Raw genomic sequence first — 22849 nt, 5'->3', positions numbered from 1 at the left:
CTAAAATAATCAGGGTGGGCTAGCACTCCCGGGCCCCAAATCATATTACCTCGCTGCTCAGGTCCCCTTCCTGGCCTTTTGGTTTGTAAATGAGCCTGTTATTACGTGCCCGAGCCACGCTCTTTGCTGCTATTTAGTTTTTCATTATTTGAAATAACTTAATATAGCTGACAGGCATTTGCAGATTAGATTTGTGATTTTAGGTACAAGGCTTTTAAATTTGCACTTTGCTACGTGTTATCTGCTTTTAAAATAGTGTTCAGCTTTGTTGTGCTTTCCTTAATGCTACCATGCTGTTTATTGTAACGTTTGCTTTCGATTGAATCTCTGAGGTAGAAAACATCCAAGAACTACAGTTCCCATTGAAACCGTAGTTCTTTGGAATATTTAGATTCACATCAGGCGCGGAAGCGCCAGAGCGTAGGAGCCGGTTTGTTCTGGTATTTAAACAGGCCACGCACTTGTAACATATTGATTAGTCTGTTATTACGTGCCCGAGCCACGCTCTTGCTGCTGTTTAGTTTTTAATTATTTGAAATACCTTAAAGGATAGTTCCGGGACTTTTTTTTTTATTGTCCCTACGGTTCGGCCATGTGTTTTTAAGCATAAATGGGTAGATCGTAGAAAACTTTCCTATGGACCTTACCCGACTTTTCGTCCATTAACGCACTCGAAATCAGCCGCCATTTTCTGATAATCCTATCATTTCCCCCCATCGCCCTGGCTCACCTGCTTTTGCGGCACTAAATCAAATCCCCCGCCCCTGAGCCTGACATCAGCAGACGCGTCCCGCCCATTTCCCAACGCCAAAGCACGTTTCGTGTCAACAATCGCTGCGCCTCAGCTAATGAAGTGTCGCCATGGAAATGGCAGGACGCCTCTTTCCTCAATAAGTATAAACACTGTTTCACAACACACAGCAGCAGATTTTCGATTCCATTACTCTCTCTGTGTTACTTTGAGTATTCTGTGACTCGTTTCTGTGCTCTGGTCAGCTACCTTCGCCGCTTCTAGGCCTTGTGAACACCTGTACCATCTCTGTAAATTATTTTACTTTCTTTACCACACAATGGCTACAATAAAGCCGTATATGTACGAGCCCGAGTACACCGAGGAAGAACTACTGGAAAGGCAAGCACGCGAAAACGATGGGGATTCGGACGGCAGTTGGGAGGACCAGTCAACGGATGAAGAGCCTGGACCATGTCGCATGGACGGCGTCTCCACCTGGTGCACGTGCAATCGGTGCGAGCTAATGCCAACTGAGGAGGAGAACTGCTGCTGCCGTGAAAATTCCGGGTGCTTGGCCTACATTTCGGAAGGCGAGCCAAGTCCGCAATGCATCACCGAGCTGCCAGAGTTCAGGGAAGCCTGCCTCTCACGGACCGTGTTGAGGATGATGATGGTGCTTATGCACGAACTTCGCGGCACTGTTCGTCCGCGTAATCCGAGTAACGAGTAAGTATACTCTGGTTGTGATGTCAGTGATGCCACTACTATTTCATGGTCATCTCCCACATATAAAATTACATCTACATATCATTCGAATGCATGTAAATTGGTTCCATATTGTGCATTTTCTAGATAGAATTTTTTTCAAAGCAGAATGACATTTTTTACCTGAATCGACAGTGATAAGAAAGTTTTGTCATTTTAATACAGTTTGCATCTTTCATTTTCACAGGTGGTACAGGCTGGTGGCCTATCGTTGCTTCACTTGGTGGCTTCACGGGAGGCTCGGACACCGCGTTCGGAGAGTAATACCTGCCTGTGCGGTACTTGCCATTAGACAACATTTCCCCAGCGACAGTGGACAATACCGCGGATTTTCCCTGGATGTGCTGCAACCGGAACTTTACAATGTGTAATGTTTATTATTTATGTTCAATTGAAATTAAGATCTAAAATAAAACCCAACATATATTTTAACAATGGTTGTTTTGATTTTTTAAATGAATCTAGTGTGTCTCCATTGAATAGTCTTCCTGTGCCTTGTCTTGTCACACCACATGTCTCCGGCCAGCATCCTCCCTCACGCTGGCCGCCCACCTTCAATCCACATAACCGTTGAACCCATATGCAGCAGACATACATATGTTATTTTGCGGGTTGGCATCAAGCCTCCCGGCCTTGCCTCCTCCCCCAAAAATACTTACCACACCACTTTGTTCAAGCGTTGGCAATAAAAGAAAGGCCGTTGGATTTTATTGATACAAAACATGGTTATAGGTAAATAATCCATATGGTTGATCATAATAAATCATCCTTTTGGGCACCGGGTACAGAGATGACCCCCTCTGGCCCGTGCCGCCTTGCCACCACAGGCCAGCCTGCTGCTGATTAACTGCCTAGGCATCCAGGGTCTCCAGGGTGAACTGCACCCATATATTCTCCTGGGAGGGTGAGGTATTTATAAACTCACACCCCTGCCTTCCATGTACTAGATCCTGCAGCCTGCCTCTTACATGCAGTTAGATGGCCTCTCCTTGGTGAGGCCCTGCGGCAAACGAGTCTTGTCTGCACGACCACCGCCCCAATCCACCCCCCCCACCCTATCAAAGGTAGTTCGCACCGGGGTACTTGTGCTGGCAAGTGGAGCTGTCAGGGAGCGATAAAGGCCAAGAGGTGCCAAAGACCATGTACACTTCAAAGTGGTCTATAGAGCATGGGTTGTTGTTCCCATGTCTACCTCCAGACCCCGTGTCTCCTGCCAAGCATCCCCCCTCACGCTGGACGGCCCCCTGCAATCCACATAAGTGTGTCTCCATTCACGAGTCTTCCTGTGTCTTGTCTGCACGACCACCGCCCCAATCCACCCCCCCCCCGCCCTATCAAAGGCAGTTCGCACCGGGGTACTTGTGCTGGCAAGTGGAGCTGTCAGGGAGCGATAAAGGCCAAGAGGTGCCAAAGACCATGTACACTTCAAAGTGGTCTATAGAGCATGGTTGTTGTTCCCATGTCTACCTCCAGACCCCGTGTCTCCTGCCAAGCATCCCCCCTCACGCTGGACGGCCCCCTGCAATCCACATAATGCCACGACATATACACGTCATTCATTCACAAACACACCCCTGTTTCGAATTCTTTATAACCCACTTCATATTTCTAATGAGAACTTCTTTGCGCTTTGCTAGTCAACCCGTGAAGGTGCTGGTTATCTGCTCTTCGTCTCTGTGAACTTCCGTGACCACTTCGAGGAAACTCGTCAGTTTGCAAACCTGTGAACTGCTCCCTGTTCTACGACAGAAAACTACTCTGATCCCTGCATCTAACTGTTTGTTCGTCAAGGTAAGGCCATGTACCATAATCATTTTGCGTCCAATTTCTTTTCGTTCAAGACAGTACATGCAAGGAACTAGTCACATGTTCTGAGTTTAGTCAAATTATCTTTCTATTTTTTTAAGTTATTCAAATACTTATCCGCATGTGAATAACGTGTATAGTTCCAAGAACCAAAACGAACCTTGCATTGAACCTTTTATGTGTCATTTAATTTTTTAACACATTGGTATTCATAGAGAATTGTTGATCTTTACTTTTCAGAACTTTCCACAATGCCTGCCTGTTCCATTGGCGGTTGCCCTTCGAAGACCCATAATAAATCTGAAGGTACTATAATGCATGTTTTCCCTAAGACAATAGATCAGATAAGAGAATGGGTCCGATATTGCGGATATCCACCGTCTGAGCTTGAAAGTAGAGTCCTAGAAGTCTTTGCGGACAAGAGGGGTGATCGATACCGCATCTGCAGCAGGCACTTTAGCTCAGACATGTACTCCACATCATTGCTAATAAAGAAGAACACACCGCGAGCGAGGCGAAAATTGCTCTCAACCGCTATTCCCACTCTATTCGTCCACATCCCTCCACTGGTGAGTCAAGTTTACGTATTTATCTCTCGGCCTTGCGGTAGTGTGTAGCATTAGCTAACAATAATTTCCCCATTTATGTATCCACTCAATATGAAGGCGGAAGATTCTCCATCCGTGTCGTTATTGCAGTCATCAGCCACTTCAAGCGCCTATCGGGTAATCTTACTTAGCTATTCTGCCACTGACTTGTTTTGGGCATGTAAATCAATAGTTTTAATTTATTGTGTGATTATTTTACCTAATGGTACACCCTTGTACTCGTCCTCTAGTCTTTGTTTTCAGTTATAATTATTGTTATCCAAAATAATGCAAGTACTGTCTTTCAGGGAGATGCTGAGGAGTCCAACGTATTGACGACAACCGTTGATGTCACTCAGATGCTCGAGGTACGTTTCCGGACAGTTCCATCGATGGAGATCATCAGATCTTGCATTCTTGTAGCGCGATTGTTACACACAATGTTTCTTTCGTTTTTAGCCATTGATATGTCCTTCTGTCGTCGCCCTCCTATGTGTCTTCTTTTTTCAATATTGTGTTCATTACTAATGAAAGTCCTATGTTTCAGGGAGTCGATGGAGCATTAGTCCAAGAAGAAGGGGGAGCATGCAGTTACGGGTCGGCGCAACAGCTTGCAGAAGTGTGCACCGCAGTTACATCGTCCCTTGATGTTCTTATGCATTTCGAGGTATGGATACTGACAGTTCGATCAAGCGAAATCATATGACGTGATTACATCCGCTATACTTCCTTCTTTATTAACGCAAGTACTATGTTTCAGGGAGATGACAGAGCTTCTTCTACAAGAACATCACCCCTAGTAGTTGATGCAGATCTCTGGGTGGTGACACTTCCAACGATCGAGCAAATCGAATCATATTTACATATCCATTATTTATTTTAGACAACTGATCATTTGTGCAGGTCTATTTAGATGAGCCGTTGACGCCTGCACAAAGTTTATGTTCTTTTTAACAAAATAGAAAACCATACTAATGCAATTACTGTGTTTCAGGGAGTTACTGAAGCATCATCTTCAATAATATCATCAATGGAAGTCTATGAGGAGCCCGAGGTATGGATCTTGACAGTTCCATCTAACTAGATCAACAATGCGTGAATAATTGTCGTTTGAATGTTCTACAGAAAGCGTTCATTCGTGTTTTGCTATTGAGATGTACGTGGGTATTGGTCCCCAAGTACATTTTGTGTTTTCAATATTATTATACATACTAATGGAAGTTCTATGTTTCAGGGAGTCGATGGAGCGTCAGTGCGTGATGGATGTGCTTATCATGAAAATATAGTCGTTGCAGCGCAAGAGGAAGTGGAGACATGCATACACGAGTCGGAGCAACAGCGTCCTGATGTTGAAGTTCGAGGCAAGAAAGTTTCAAAGAAAAGAAAGCAAAAGAAGGTTAGTGTCCTGGTCACTATATTATGTTGTTTTTCACTGTTAATAGTTCAATACTGTTAAGTTGTGTTTAAACTGAACATCCCTTTTCCAATCTGTCCTCTAGTTGCGAGTGGGTGTACGAACTAGATCTACACAGACAGTGAAGCGAACGAGAGATGTTGCTTGTCAAACCTTTTGACAGGGACTTGAGACTGGAGATGCATCGTGCCAATGGGAAGAATATGAAGTGATTGACAACAGAGCTATACCACCACCAGCCATTGATAGTGAATGTCCTCCTGGTAGTTCGGATGCAGTCGGAGATCAATTCACAGAATCCACACCCGCAAAAACTAAGACCGCGAGAAAGTTGAAGAAATTGTTTTATTCAACCATCGCCGGAGAAGGAACAGATGTTGCAATGGAAGAGAATGAAGTGGACGACAATGAAACACCATCAATATCACTGAACATAGCGGAAGACGATATCAGAGATTCTACCTTTCATGTGAGTGACATGTCCTCAACGTTACAGGCCGAACCAGCTGGGATGCAGAGTGACAGTATAAGGAAAGAGGCCAAATTCATTGTATTCGATAGTTGTTTGATTGATATTATTATTCGGATGAAATGTGGGCATTCGGTTGGTGGGGAAGTATGTGGGGAGCCATTGATTAATGTGACTCGTGCAATTCGAGGCACTAACTTTAAAAGACATGCCACCTGTACAAAATATCATCCTTTCTCATGGTCTGCACAACCCATGCTGGGGCAACTGCCAGCAGGCAATCTACTTTGTGCAGCGCCTGCACTTTTTAGTGGTTCAAGTTTTAAAAAGTTAGAGTCTTTCTTTCAGTTTGTGGGAATCCATTTCATTGCGAAAACTCAGTTCTACAAATACCAAACCGATTATCTATTTCCAGCCATTAGCGAAGCTTGGAGAATGGAAAAAATGTCTATTGATAGTACATTAGCGGGCAAACGGTTCAGGCTAGCCGGTGATGGACAGTGCGACAGCCCAGGATTTTCAGCCAAGTACTGCACCTACCACTTTCAGGACATGGAAAGTAAGAAAATTGTGAGTTCGGTGGTCGTGCAGGTGTCACAAAGTACATCCTCAGTGGCCATGGAGAAAGTTGGCTTTGTAGCATCATTGCAAGAACTACAATCGCGGGGAATGGTGATCGACCTGAAAGCCACGGACAGACACGTGTCAATTGCCAAGACAATGAGAGAAGAGTACAAAAATATAAATCACCAATTTGACGTTTGGCATCTTGCAAAAACAATCAATAAAAAAATGTCGGCTGCAGGTAAAAAAAAAGATATGCAAGGTATTTCACAGTGGTCCAAGTCAATCAGCAACCATCTTTGGTGCAGCTCAAAAACATGTGGAGGGTCGTTGGAAATTCTACTGGAAAAATGGCGGTCAGTAATGTTACACTGTAGCAACGTTCACCGCTGGAACACGAACCAACATTTCCACAATTGTGAACATGGCCGTTTGTCCACAGAGGAGGCACGGAAGAAGAAGTGGTTGATTCCTTCATCACCCACTCACAAAGCCATTGAAAAGATTGTATTTGATAAAACTATAACAAGAGATTTGAGGGGACTCACGGAATTCTGCCACACAGGAGATTTGGAGGTGTTCCACAATATGTGCCTAAAGAACAGGCCAAAACTATTGCATTTTGGCATGGAGGGCATGATAAATCGGACTCTTCTAGCGGTCTTGGCACATAACCATAATAATGGCCGTCAACAAAGTAGGACGACCGGAACTTTAGGGACGCTTCGCTACAATAAGGCCTTCACAAAAAGAAGTAAACAATGGGTTATCAAACCAGTGTTTGAGGATATGCAATATGACTTTATTGAGAGACTTATTGTTGATGTCCTAGATAGGCACATACATGGAGTTGTGAACGAACCTGTGCAGGGGACAACTGCATTGCCACCCAACATTGCCTCTGTTCCATGTCCACCTAAAGAAGAGCTCATTGAGAAATACACATCACGGTTTAAATGATTGTAATTTGATTGTCTGTTCTCTCGAGTCTCCTCATGTCGCAGGCCCATTGAATATGTGTAGCTATGTATTGTGTAAATAAAAGTGATTGCTCTGTGAGTCCTGTGAGATGGCCTTGCACTGAATGTAGCTAACTAGGAATGTGTGCTCGTTCAAAGTGAAGGTCAGCTGCTTTGAATATTTTCTCGGGTGCCGGAATGGCCCACGACTCAGTATAAGGTTCTATTGTTATTTGACCTTGACAGGCCGGGACCATCCCGAAAGACTTCTTTTTGGGGGTGTGGGGCAATAACGTAAGGAACGATAATGAATATAATTTCAGAAACGAAAGCCATTTAATGTTCGTTCATTAGAACAAATAACGTCGGCATAGAAGGAGTGGTATTTCGGGGCTGCCCTACGCACAGACACAATGGAAAATGCAAATATAATGTAAGTAACTCTTTAGATGAGTTTATACCGCAATTTAATTACTATACAGTAGCTTTAAAGACGGGTTCAGTTGTACTTGTTCGTTCTATGTGGCATATTGTTTTGTACCGCGCACTTGAGGAGAACCATCTCCTTTTATGGAAGCACCTCAAAACCTTCCTCTTTGCTTCTGCTTTCTCTCTCTCTCCCCTGCTACAACTGGTCCACTGTCTGCGACCTCGGTCCTGGGCCCTTCCACTCTCCACCTGCACTGCCTCCCTGTCAACCCCTGCACTGGGGGACTGCCTCAGTATCCTACAGCCCCCCCTTGACGTATAATACCCATTTGCACTGTCCTAGCTATGAAATAATTTCCCGACCTAATATATAAAATGAATAATTTTAATAAAGATCTGATGGTGAGACTAATTTCATTTTTTATGTTTTTAAAACAGGTACATCCTTCATTATTGTATGTGTCACGAGTACCAGACACCGCCGGACGGCTTTTATAACCGCCAGTTGCTTCTCCGCGTGAACAACGTTAGCACCCTGACCATTTTATGGGACGATCGCCAAGTACAAGTACAAGTATGCCCTTACGCGGTACTAACGGCTAGATGCAACATACAGACCGTTGTGGTGGCCTAGTGCCTCGTTGTTGGAACAGCCATGCGATTATCAGTGCGACCGAAGATCTTATTTTATCGTAAACCAACACCCTGTGTACTGCACACGAACATCGCTTGCCTCAAGACGAACTATTTTGGATCGAGAGCAAAGAAAAATGCAAATCGCAGAATATTCTCTAAACATTTGATGTCCAATAAATGTACTTTGCCAAATGGACAATCTTGCCGTTTGCTTTTAAACCACAGTTTCATATTCCGAATTGTGGCGCTGTATTGTGAGACGATCTAAGACCCTGTGTACAGCAAAGGAACATCGCGTGCCTCAAAACGAACTTTTTGGAACGTGGGCAAATAAAAATGCAAATCGCTGAATATTCTCTAAACATTTGATGTCAAATAAATGTACTTTACCAAATTTACAATCTTGCGGTTTGATTTAAAAGTACAGTTTCATATTCCCAATTGTGGCGCGCTGTGTTGTGAGCTGATCTGTGTTGGTTTCCGGGTTCTGTGTGTAGTCGCGTAGAAGACGCCTGGGCGCGTTTGCCTACGCAGCACAGTAACGTCACGGAGAGAGGCGGGGAATATGAATGTTTTGATAAAGTCTGTTTCAGGGGCGGGGGATTTGATTTAGTGCCGCAAAAGCAGGTGAGCCAGGGCGATGGGGGGAAATGATAGGATTATCAGAAAATGGCGGCTGATTTCGAGTGCGTTAATGGACGAAAAGTCGGGTAAGGTCCATAGGAAAGTTTTCTACGATCTACCGATTTATGCTTAAAAACACATGGCCGAACCGTAGGGACAATAAAAAAAAAGTCCCGGAACTATCCTTTAATTTAGCTGACAGGCATTTGCATATTAGATTTGTGATTTTAGGTAGAAGGCTTTTAAATTTGCACTTTGCTACGTGTTATCTGCTTTTAAAATAGTGCTCAGCTTTGTTGTGCTTTCCTTAACGCTACCATGCTGTTTATTGTAACGTTTGCCCTTGACTGAATCTCCGAGGTAGAAAACATCCAAGAACTACAGTTCCCAGTGAAACCGTAGTTCTTTGGAGTATTTATATTCACGTCAGGCACGTAGGTGCAGGTTTGTTGCAAGAGTCAGGCCATCCTCCATCTACTCACGGTAAGACTTGACTATGGGTATTGCAGAGGTTCTACAGGCCATACAAATCGCTAGAGATAAACTGAATGCACATCTCATGCCTCCATAGATCGGATGAAAATTAAACTAGCCCCAAATAAGGTTGATCTCAGTGATATATCCACAGGGCCCAATATTCCCAAACCTCTCGTAGAGGAGGAGATGACAAAAATACAAAAGGCCATTAACCTTGGGCAGGCCCTATTATAGGCACCCGGATGGTACATTTGATGCTTCATCTACCTCTATCACCGCCCCCACATAGGAGGTTGCTTTCAAGGCCCAAATGGTGGAGACGGTACCAGAGGTATTACAACATCACAATCAAATTCATCCTCAAACACTGGATTTTATATCCCCTCCAGATGCCATTTCACCCATGCTCAGTCCAATAACCTGTTTGAACCTCAATAAGGCTCCCATGTCTTATTGTACTCTAAAATGTATGTTACTTAATACCAGGTCACTCCTCAAACATGCCACAGAAGTGGCAGCCATTACTGAAGAATATCATTTAGACATCTGTGCTCTCACAGAGACATGGGGTCATGAAGCAGCTCACCCGGCCTTGGAGCTGGCGCACTTTCAGAAGGTTACTAGATGATCACACAGGATAGAATCCAGAACAGGGGGAGGGGGGTGTAGCCCTTATTAGATTGGAGCTCAAATCCTGGGAATGTAAGATCAATACCATCCCAGGTACAGAACTCCCGATGGTAAAATTTGCCATCAGCGCAGAATAAACACTCAACATTCTTTTACTGTATAGAGCCCCCCTCACCAGACCCAACTTTCCCAGCCATTTTGAATAGTCTCCTACTATCCTTTTTTAAACCTAACACTAAACTCATACTGCTTGGAGACTTTCATTTATGGTTGGGTTGCTCCACAGATGCTATTGCAAAAGTGATGGAGCACATGTGACTCTTTGAGCTTTTCCCATCATATTAGAGTCCCTACCCACATCAAAGGACATACTTTGGATTGGGTCTCCTCTCTGAACCTGAATCTAACCAACAGAGATTACGCCTTGCCCCTGGTCTGACCATTCATGCATATGTTTTCAGATTCAGATTGATTACTTTAGTTAAAAAAATCATTCGGTCTAAGGTGTCACTAGCCATTAGAAACCGCAAAAACCTGAATCTATTCACTCTTACTGATTGGGCCACCGCCCTTAATAGTAAAATCAGTACCATAGGTAATCTAGAAGAAATTTCATCTACTCTTCTGAACTCGCTTGGTTCTGCTACAGAGAAGTTCGCGCCAGTCAAGATAAAAACTCAACCATTAATGCTGAGAAACTCTTGGTTAAATAATGATCTTAAGGAGCTCAAATCTAAGAAAATCAAGCTCTTCTTTGCCTGGCGGCAACTCAGAGATCCACTCAGTCTTGCAGCCTACAAAATGGTGGCAGCCGTGTACAAATCAGCTGTATTTACTGCAAAAAAAGTCACTCAATACGAGAATAGTGAACTCCAAATCTGAGAGCAAAGAACTTTTTAAAATCTTAAAAGGAGCAATCGCACACACCTGGTCCCACGCAAGATCCTATTCTCAAAAATGAGTCTTGGTGTACAGAAATTCAGCAAGCCTTGTTTAAGAAATTGGAAAAAATTAGGAGAGGTAACAGAGAAGAAAACTTCTTGCCCATCTCGGAAGAAGATTTGTCCAACTTAAAAGCACGAGCTGCAAGGGTGACCCTTGCTCCTCCAATTATGATAAAGGAGTGCTCCCCTATTCTCATTCCAGCATTAACTAAATTCGTGAATGTCTCTTTTGCTCTCAATAGGGTCCCAGACAAAATAAAAAATGCCTGGATTACACCACTCTTGAAGAAGCCTGACCTCTGTCCACCAACACCATCTAATTACAGACCTATTACAAACACCACATTTCTGTTGAATATCTTGGACAGAGTGGTTTATAATCAAATCACATCCTTCAATACTATCAATCAGGCTTTCAAATTAATCATGGAACCGAGACGGCTCTTTTAGCCTTAAAATCTCAAATCCTATGGACAAGTATGGACAAGGGGAAAATCTCCCTACTTATGATTCTCAACCTCTTGGCAGCCTTTCACCTGGTGGACCATACCATTCTGTCCACCAACTTAAGGAATAATGCAAATTTTTCCCCGGAGGCGACTGAATGGATCTCCTCTTTTTTGAAGGATAGGCAAGTCAGAGTCGCAAGCGACCTCGCAGAAGCCAATCCCACATCCCTCATGTATGGAGTCCTACAGGGAGAATGTGTTTCTCCATGCTTCTACAATATTTTTATGATCCCCTTCTTTCATATGCTTGAACAGGAAGGGATCATATTTGCGAACTATGCTGACGACACACAATGCGTCATACCTATGTCAGGTTCTCACCAGGAGGACGAAATACTCATTAATCTAAAGATTCAACACTGGATGGTGGCAAACGGTTTGGCCATCAATAGCTCAAAAACCAAACTTCTATTGGTCGGGTCAGAGGCCAAACTTGAGAAACTGAGACCGACATATAACAACTTTAATATAGACAATTGCAACATTCAGGTCACGAGTAAGGTGAAGACCATGAACATCTAGCTAGATAAAATTCTGAATATGAAAGCCCAGATTAACAGTTTGATTTCTTCTTCTTCTTATTTTATCAAACTGTTTCGCCATCTACGACCCTTTATCTCTGAAAAAAATTCAGAGACACTAGCCAGGGCTATAACAGGATCCAAATTGGCCTATTGTTGTACCCTCCTGGCGGGCATTCCCTTATCTGACTTCCACCGTCTCCAGGTTATCCAAAATGGAGCAGTGAGGGTCGTTAAATGTCCTAAGAAAGGAGATCATGTATCAAAAGCTAGAAGTCTCCACTGGCTTCCAATTCAGGCCAGGGTCTCCTTCAGGTTGCTTCTTATTTTATTTATTTATTTATTCGCATTTGTTAAGCACACAGGCAGCCCATGGGCATCGTGGCACTCGTTACAGATATGAACATGACTTGTTATACATACAGAAAAGTCATAACTTAGTTGCAAGAGAAAAGTAGTAGCTATAGGAGAGGAGGAGAGAAGAGAGGAGAGGGTCAGAAGACAAAAGTTGGAGGAGTTAGTTGAACAAGGTGGTTTTCAGTTTTTTTCGGAAGGCAGTGAGAGGTTTCTGCTCTGAGCGTGCTAGGTAATGCGTTCCATAGTTTAGGTGCGATGTAGGGGAAGCTTATTCCACCCGCTTTAGCTCGCTTGATGCGTGGGACCCTAAATTGGTTGGTGTGGCATTGTCTCATTGGTCTATTGGAGTGAGATCTGACTAGCGTGTCGGACAGGTATGAAGGTGCAGACAGGTTGATACATTTGTGTGCGGTGGTAAGTGTTTTGAATGTAATGCGCTCCTTGACAGGTAGCCAGTGTGCTTCCTTATCACTCACAAATGCGTGCAGGACCAAAAGCCCGCCTATCTCAAGGAAGCCATTATAATAAAGCATAGCTCCAGATCCCTTAGATCAGATGATTCTAATCTTCTTAGCACCATTCGGTGTAAGCCCAAGAAAGTAAGGAATGGCGCCTTTGGTTCAGCGGCCCCCTTGGCATGGAACACCTTACTGCCTTCACTAAGAACTATATCCTTGACATAGGTTTTTAAGAAAAAGCTGAAGACAGTACTTTTCTCTTGAGACCTTCCCTCCTGACAAACTTCTTTGTGCCCCCGACTGAGATTATGCTCTTGCCCCTGCGATTCCAGATTCTCCTAGACGGTTGTGTTCTGTTCAGTTCAATGTATGTATGTATGTTTAGTGCCCATAAGCCTTTGGGTATCAGATGAGCTCTGTAAGTTCATAAACATAAAAGACTCGGACAGGCCGCATGTCCAGATAGAACATGCCGTTGTGTCCCAGCATTATTAAAAACGGTCCTACTGACCAGAGTTGGATACAACAGCAAGGAAATTATTGTTGTGGCTAGCACTTGATGCGCTCTGTACTCCCCACTCATACCAGCCACACATATACACGGATAAGTATCTCTGCGGAAAAGCCACACCTTCAATGATTAAAATAGGGGCCACACGGTTGGCTGACCCATTTGAAGATGGACAATTCATAGCACTGAATAAGTATAAAGAAAGGGGTGGGCAGACAGCTCTCAATGTATTTTCGGAGTAAGAATGCATTTGGGCACACGTTTGCTTCCTTTCCTGCAGCACCGCTGATTAATGTGCTGCTGCATACCATAATAATATGAAATGGGGAGGGCTGTTGGTATCTATGATGTATGCTAAATTGATAGAAGAGACTGAAGAGAAATAGTGTGAGGGCGGCATGAAAAAGGTCCTTGCAAAGTGCCACACCAGAGGACAATTGGAAATACATATTTATGCAAATGAAGTCTATATCAATAAATAGCTGCTTCAAGTTACTACAGTTTAAATTGTTAACCCAAGCAGATTATACTCCGGCCAAAATGCATAAATTCAATTTGGAGCACTTGAACAGCTTGGAGGTGTGGCTATGGCCCCGCAGACTTCATCCATCTGGCATGGATCTGCATGGCTATCCACGAGTTCTGGGAACATGTGTACAAAGTAATAGGCAGGATGCTAGAAGAAGATATTGTGATAGATCCAAAAGTTGGAATCTTTGGTTTTACTAAGGGCATCTCATTGCAAGTTAGAAATCTAGCTGGCCTCTTCCCACTTCAAGCAAGATGCTCTGTTGCGGAAACATGGGGCCACAGACTGCCACCATCAATAGTAGTGTGGTTAAAGGACATTACATATTATGATACAGAGGAGCACTACCGGCTAATGGTGGCAAGAGCAAATGTACACTGCGACATAGGGTCACTGTAACGGAGCTACCTCATCAATAGGCCAACCCTAGAGACACTGAATAGGTTTGGGGGATGTTTGCTGGTATAGAATGAATGCAGTTAACGCAAAGTTGAGTGCAGAAGTTAAACACAGGGTTGATTACGAAAGTGCCATTTGTTTACCGCAATAGTGCTGTGTTGAGCCCATAGTGCTCATCAGGATGTGACATTGACTCACTCATAGCAGAGCCCTTGGCTGGTTTATTGTCACCGATAACTGGTTTTGTTATACTTTTATTCTTTATTTTATTTGCTTGTAGAAAGTGTCTCCACTGGGAAAAAGATTGTGAATTTGATCCTTCACTGTATGTCAAATGCCAATAAAAAGAAAGCATGAATAAAAAAAACATGCTAAGTGCAAACAAGCAAGCATACATCACTATACAAAATGCTAAGAACAGAGTCACACATTATCAACATTAATGGACTCACTTGTTATAGCTCTGCTTCTTAGGAGTGCAGGCATCTAGGATTATATGTTTTATACCCCACTAAGGAACGCCAGAATGCCACAGAGTTCTGGCTATTCTTTCTCTAATGAGGTGATCTCCGAAATGCACTGGAGCAATATGCCTTTGCCTATGGTCATAATTGAAATTTGAATCAGCTCTTTCATTTCAGGATTGTTTTGTTTATCTTTTTTTTTTAAACTTTTTTATTTTTTTCAAAATTACAATATACCATGTCAAAACAGTACAGTCCAACACATCAGCACCAATAGTTTTCCAACATAATAGACCATTCACCTATAATATCCAGTTAATGACCCTCTCCCCTAAATCCATCCTGACTCTCACCCCATCTCTACCCCTTTCTCCCGCAACCAAAACCCTATGTGTACCATTCCCAATGTCCCCTACCAACCACCAACTTCTCCACAGAAACCCTTCTGTCTTGCCAGTATCCGCTCCCTTAGGCAGGTTTTAGATCCAGGTTGGAGGATAATTAATTCAGCAATGGTCCCCAATCTAACTCGGCTCTCCTTCTAACAGCCCTCCTTCTAGTCTTGTTGTTTCTTCAAGTACTCCACCTCTGCCATGCCCCATTATTGTACATCCTGAAGCCATTGCCTTATCGACGGGCCTCCAGCACTTTTCCAAGATATCCCGACCCTGCGTTTAGCCAGGACCATCATGTATTGTGCCACTCTGTTCAGTGTTTTATGACGTGTGTTCCCTGGGATCAATCCCCGCAAACAAATTGTCAGAGTGTGTGTAAAAGTGCTCCCTAGCAAGATATTGAGCCACTCCATCACCCCCTACCAATATGTAATTATGACCGTGCATTCCCAAATCATATGCCAAAAGCCCAAAGAGCATGCCCCGCATCGTGGGCATGTATGCGAGATTGAAGGGTTGATCATATATAGCTTCATATGCACTCTATGTAAATAATTACATTGCATTAACTGAAACCTTGAGTTTCGGGACACTTTCTTTACCTGTCCCCACATCTCAATTCAATGCCCTGTCTATGACCCCCGGATGCCACCCAGCAACCTCCTAATTTCCCCCTCCAGAGACACATTCCATAGGGCCAATGAATGAAGCAATGCTCCTAAAACATATAATAAAAAATCTGTTAAGTTCAGTCCCCCCCGTTTCATATGTATGTTGTAGCGCATTAATTGCTACCCTTCATCTCCCCGTATTCCACAACAATCCACCTGGCTTCTCATCGAGCATTCTGAAAAAAAACCTCTATCATGTAAGGAATGTTTGTGAAAAAAATATAATAATCTTGGGAGAACCACCATCTTACGTTAGACCAGCCTTGCCATCAGTGACAGGGCTAGCATTTTCCAAAAATGGAGAGCATCCCCTATACCGGATATTGCCAGTCCAATATTATGCACAAACATCGCCAGGACCTCGTGGGATATCTGGACCCCTAAGTATTAAAGGATGCTAATTGCCATTGTACACGCCAATCTGGAAGATCCTCACTCCTCGTGGCACATAGCCCTACTAAAGGGAACAATACTGATTTTTCATTATTAATTTGAAACCCCCATCAGTTCTCAGAAGTTACCCAGGACCTTCAATATAGTCGGGATATTCTCCAATGAATCATTCACATATAATAGAATGTCATTCGAGTATAGCGAAATGTTGTGAGTCACGCCCCCTACTGAAATCTCAGTTCCACCAATAAATGTCTGAAAATATCTGGCCCAGGGATACAGTGCCACTGCGAACAGAATAGGCAACACAAGACAGCCCCGTCTGATGCCCCTTTCTAACACCCATCGTGAGATGCTGGAGCCACGATACATAGGCATAAGGGAAACCCCTGGGGGAAAAGCTAAGACCCCTAGTGAAAAACTGCAGCACTAAGAGGAGATAATCCCATGGGTCTGGAACCTGCATCCTTTTATAAAGAGTAACCCAAGTCATCTTCATAGTCACAGTACCTGGCAGGATAGTGAACCAGGACTACTGCACCAAGCCAAGAGGGATATACGTGTCTGTGACCCTCACCCATAAGATTGGGAGCTCATTTAAATTGTGAACTGTTGAAGAGCAAAGCAATCCAGAGGAAGGGAGGCATTGCCCCTGGTAATATTGAACTGTGAAAGTCTGAGAAGGGTTTGGGTAAAGGGAGTAATTCCGCTTAGCCTTTGTGAACTGTTGTGAACTGCATAAGAAGGGCCTTGTGGGGGGGGGGATTGGGGGGGGGGGGGGGGAGTCATTCTGCCCGGCCCTTTTGAACTGTGAAGACAAGAGACCCCAGGAGAAGGAAGCAATACCTCCTGCTGTTCTTCTCGAAGATTGTATATTGGGAATCCAATCGGACAAAGACCCACAGAACAGAGTCGTTCCCCAGGCACTGTGATGACATACCTGGAGAAAGGAGGCATTCACCGGGTACCCAATAGTGGAGCTAAACTATGGTCAACAAGGAATGATGTTTCAGTTGGAACTTTTTCTTTTGCATTGAAATGAACCTTACAGCACCAGAAGCTGGAACTATGTTTCTCAGAACGGAACTGAGACATGAAGAAGGGAGTCATTCTCACAGAAGAAATTCCCCCTACGATTGGAGCTGTGACTCATTGTCCAGAAGAAATTAATCATTCTTCTGGACCAAGAAGATCCACTACTCTTTCTTATTAGTTACAAGCCTGAGGGATAGGAATAGATATTTTGAAAGAACTGTGCACTCATCATTTACTTGAACGTTCCGACTGATTCCTTAGTTTCTTATTAGAGGCAGGGAAACTCCTCTTAGAGTTAGGGAGAGATAGGTTTTCTCTGTATTTTTGCCTGAATAAAAGTCTTTCCCAATCAGCATCCCACAATTGTGTCAGACCTACTTCTGCACCCTTACACTAGCTTGCTGCAATATATCGGAATTCAATCTCTTCTTTCAGATTTTGGAAGTGTTTGAGGTGCAAGTACACAAGTAAGCAAGGGAGCGCTCGGGACCCGAGGGCCAGTTCGTCCCTGTTCAGACCCACAACCCAACCGCAGACAGGCAATCCAAGGTTATTTTGGTGAGGAAGATCAGAACCATGGGATGGGTTAAGGGGACAGAGGGTCAGTGAAAGACGTACAACTGTGGTCAAAGGTGCCCAATTGATTACAGAGAAGTTAGATCCACAAACCAAGTGAGAAGTCAAAGGGCTAGTGCGAGGTTGCTCATGGCTCCTGATAGGGTTGTGGTGGGTGGGGGGGCGGGCAGTAGAAGGAATGCCTTGCCAACCGCCATCCTAGCATTGCCCAGTGCATTAGTAGTGAATACCTCATCAGGGGGTTTCCAAACAGAGGCTTCCTACCACACCATGTAGCGGGTCGCTAAATACAGAGGGCGCCTTTATTTTCTGAAAGAACTTACATTTGAATGGTAGGTTTTCTAAAAAAACCCATGCACCACTCCACCTTTCTTCCTCATACTTTTAAGTGTAGGCCCCAAAATGTGCACTTGTCACTAGACATTGGCATGCGATAATTAAATCTGCGCGATTGAGAACAGGCATGTTTTGTGCATATGGAGAACGGAATTCGAGACACTTTATGCCTCAATAGTAGCTTGCAAGTTGACATGTTTATCCCTGGTACAGGTCATTCATTCAGTCCTGGACAGCAAGCCATCTTCCTGATCATCAGTGCCTTAAAGTCACCAGTGGTTATGCTGAGACTAACATCAAACCAGTCCACCTATTGAAGGGTTACAGTCTGGGAAGCCATAGAAGCCCAGCACCACAGTCATCTGAAGTTGTATGCTTGGGGCACAGGTTTCATAACTAAGAGGGAAGACCCTGGAGTTTATGGAGAAAAAACTAGTACATGTAAACAGCTGTGGGACCACTTACCAGAAACATCTTCTCCCTAAGCATTGTTCTGCAGCTGACAAAACGGGGTGCTATCATCATCAACTGTCAGAAAATCTCAATACAACATATCACCACACCTGCTGTCAGTCTGCCTGCTTGCCTGCCTGCCTGCACCCTCCTAGGTTGCCCAATATCAATCACAGCTCTGCCCTCTAAAGGGATAAATGCCACACAGCAATTCCCTCTGCTGTCCATTTAAACCGACCGCTCTGAGCGATGTCATTGTCAAACAAGAAAAAAGAAGGAAGCACCCAAAGAAATAAACACACAGTCCTAATTTAAACAGGGGCTAAAATATTACACATCTAGGATTTTCGATGTTAACACTTCCCACAAAAACAAGCCCTTCTGCAGGTTATCACAATACTTCAGAGAGTACAGATTGCAAGACTTACCACCATTTCTAGGTTTGAAGAATTTTCTGCCCAGGTATAGGACTGCAGCGGCTGCTACGATGGAGTTGATCACAGCACCCTCACGTGCTGGATACACCATTACAAATAGACCACATACATCAAAGAAGACAATGTTCCCGTGTCGGTACTCTGAAGAGTGAGCCAACTGATCACTTGTGGCCAAATATTTTAGGACACTGAAAATATTGTCACCTGTAACAAAAGGGAAAAACATTTAAAAACAGAAAAAAAGAATTCCTTTGACGTTGAGGCCATTTATTGGCCTAATACAAACTGCACAGGCACAATGGATAGTGTAGGGCACCTATCCACTTTATGACCATATTGCTCTTCAGTTAGTTTTTCAATCCTTTAGCATTGCGCCAACACTTTGGCACTGTGCTACCTGACTCAAAGGTGTACATTAAAGACAAAAGAGAAGAGAGGAGCTCACAAGGAAACCAATACAGATAATCACATATGTTATCCTGGTAAATCACCAATGTGTATGCCAAATACGCTGTAAAAGTGTAGTTACCTGACCACATTGGTTGATGGTGGGGTGGAGGGGGGGGGGTCGATAAAAGGGATGAGTTCCAGCATAATTGTAATTGACATGTTGCTGGTCATGTTAGAATATAATAATAAATATAACAGTTTCACAACCACACTGCGCATACGCATTGAATTTAGATAAATAAAATATTTAATGCAAATGAAAACAGCCGACACGCGTTTCAACCAGAAGGTCTTCTTTCAGGCTGATATGTACATATCAAATATCACAACCAATTGATATACATAATGAAATAGTAAGTATGGACAATCCAAAATGGTTCAATGCACCAGAAGCAAAAATCGGGGCATATGGGTGCAGGTAAGGTGGACCAATAATTAAATTGACAGTGGTGCAATTGAACCATTTTACTATTCATGAGTTGAAGTCAACATAGTCACCAACGTCACCAACAACGCATAACATGGAGACAAAAAGACACACAACAGATGAACGTATTTCATTGTCAATAGATAGAATGACCGTTTTGATCTACCTTTCATGATACAACTAATGTTAGGAGTGAGACTCCACCATGCAAACCAATTAAAAGTATTCCGCCGTGTTTATAATACCCCAATGGGCAACACCAGAGCCAAGTACATCATAACGCATGCTTAATCATGCAGTGAACACCATTCACTGTGAATGTCCAGCTAATTATATGGATTAAGATGCACTTTGATAAGTTAATTCTACAGTGAGCTATTTGTTGCTAGTTTAAGAACGACATGATCAATAATCATCTGTGCCAACCTTGACTCTGTTCTGTTCTCCAATTTATGGGAAAGTAAAGTGTACTGGAATAAAAAAAAAAAAACAAGTGTTCACTTAACTGGATGCCACCAACACTACCTTGGTGGCATCCAGTTAATATGCCCACTCCAATTAACACACCCGTTTTCCATAAATTATATAGGCCGCAATTGTGTTGCTCTCAACTCTCTCTGGAATCCATGGGGTGTTAGAAAAACCGAGAGAGAAAAGGGGAATGGTAGTGTTAGAAGGTACCCTTCACTTGTAGGGTGAAACCTAGAAAGTACATGAGTGAACCCCTATTCAAACACATAGGAAGCTCACCCGACGTCCCTAGCAGATCGCCATGTATTCAATCTCAAGGGCGACTGCCCTATAACAACGTTCTTTTAAACTGCTACAAAAGACCCTGAAGTGATCGGTAAGCTCACATTGGGCTGCCATCTTAGATTGGGGTAATTGTAAGATTACAGTACGATTCACTGCTGCACCGGTGGAAGGTATACACATTACGTATTGTATTACGCACAATTAATAGTAACATATACTTGCTCTTAACATTATTCTGAGCAACTACTACACCACTGAGAATTGATGGATCCGGCTGCATTAGGCCACCATCTTGGAATGGGATGAAGGTCATAAGTGCATATGTGTGACTGCTAACCCAACTGAAGTATTTGCCAGGTATCCCATAAATGAGACTCTAGGACACAGGACCAAACCTTGGCTCCCATGGTCCCCAACTGGAAATTACAGAGCGTGTAGATTTTGATAATATTAAATAAAGTTATTTGATGCAAGCAATTTTACATAACATGGCATGGCAAAAACGCTGCATAGATATGCATAGAGATCTTAACATGTGCAACCATATTCTGCAGTGATTAAACAGCAATGAGTAAAGCAGACATATATGGACATTGTTACATTACAATTTCGCTGCCCCACAGTATCTCTTGCTGACTTATATTCCTAACAAACCTAGGTCTCTAAATATATATATATATATATATATATATATATAATCTCCATTGGCTATGCACTGGCAAAGGTGCCATCAAATGGGCAACATAAGGATTTGCGATTTATAGGAATGACACATGCAAATATAGGACAGTCCATTGCGGTTTTAACACCAACCATGACTTCTCTGTGATTATTGAACTATGTATCTGTGTAATGGACTGTCCCATATTTGCAGATAAGGTGAGACTATCATCTCAACAAGAGTTCTCTGTTCCCACCCCTAGGTGGGGAGGGCGTGTGTGTCATTCCTATAAATCGCACAACCTTATGTTGCCCATTTGATGGCACCTTTGCCAGTGCCTAGCCAATGGATATTTGGCATCTTGGCTGGAGATTGTACTCATACGTTCACGAATCCTGATTTTTAGAGCGCAAATTGTGCTGCCTACGTAATGGGAACCACAAATGCAAATGATACAATAAATTACAAATTTGGAATTGTAATTAATGAATGTTACCACTTCATGAGTGCCTATATTTTCAAAGTTAATCTCATATGTTTCAGATGGACACATTGAGCAGCCTCCACATTTATGGAAGCCACCTATGCACATTTTATGCAGCCAATCTCCATTCTGAGGTGTGTCTCTCATAAACAAAGGGCATACTAAATTCCTCAATGTAGGATCTTTACTGTTTGTGATATGTGGTTTGGTATCAATGTCTGCCAACAAATCTTCATCCAGTCTTAAAAGATGCCAATTATTTTGGAAAATATGAGTTGTACCTGGTAATGAATCGAATTGTTCTGGGACTTATAGCATGATATTTAGATTTTGGAGTAAGCAAAGAGACCCTTTCCAACTGATTGACCTGATGTTGTGCTGCATCTCATATTGCAGATGGGTAACCACTTGCCAGAAATCTTTCTCTGATCTTTCCACATTCGACCCGTTATCACATTCTCGACTGGTTACATTTGGCTCTTATGTTCGTGACTATGTTGACTTCAACTCATGAATGGTCAAATTGTTCCTTTGAAATACTGTCAATTTAATGATGCGTCCACCTCACATGCTTACCTGCACCTATAAGCTCCTATTTTGTTTCTGGTGCATTGAACCATTTTAGATTGTCCATACTTACTAATTCATTATGTGTATCAATTGATTGTGATATTTGATATGCAAATATTTTATTTATCTAAATTCAACGTGTATGCTCAGTGTGGTTGTGAAACGGACTTATTTCCCTGTAGGTCACCCTGGACATAGGGTCCAAATCTTCACAACCAGCAGCATCTCCATCAGAGAAATTACTAGATTTCAACCATTAGTTTAAAGTATAGTATTGACAAGCCCTTAGGGGTTCCAGTCTTATGCCACACAACTTTGTTTTGGAGAATAATAATAATAATATGCATTTTTCTTAAATTTAAGCTAATCCCTTTTTGCGATCAAAACCCTGTTCTTTTAGCAATGTTAAAAAGGGGTTGC

The 22849-nt window shown here is 43.0% G+C and overlaps 1 protein-coding gene across 2 annotated transcripts in view; it reads right to left on the bottom strand.

The window, feature by feature from the left end:
• Positions 1–22849, bottom strand: part of ERMP1 (endoplasmic reticulum metallopeptidase 1) — a 707614-nt gene that overhangs the window by 284509 nt on the left and 400256 nt on the right. For both annotated transcript variants that reach the window (XR_011280380.1, XM_069626023.1), the window contains exon 7: positions 19073–19285. Coding sequence is in view for 1 of the 2 variants with exons in the window: in XM_069626023.1 (XP_069482124.1) it covers positions 19073–19285 (213 nt within the window). In the remaining variant the exon portion in view is untranslated. The remainder of the gene's footprint in view (positions 1–19072; positions 19286–22849) is intronic.

This window comes from Ambystoma mexicanum, chromosome 6p (assembly GCF_040938575.1).
Source record: "Ambystoma mexicanum isolate Mex_15411 chromosome 6p, UKY_AmexF1_1, whole genome shotgun sequence".
Classification (NCBI taxonomy): domain Eukaryota; kingdom Metazoa; phylum Chordata; class Amphibia; order Caudata; family Ambystomatidae; genus Ambystoma; species Ambystoma mexicanum.
The sequence above is the reverse complement of the archived record's forward strand: the minus strand, read 5'-3'. Positions and strand labels throughout refer to the sequence as shown.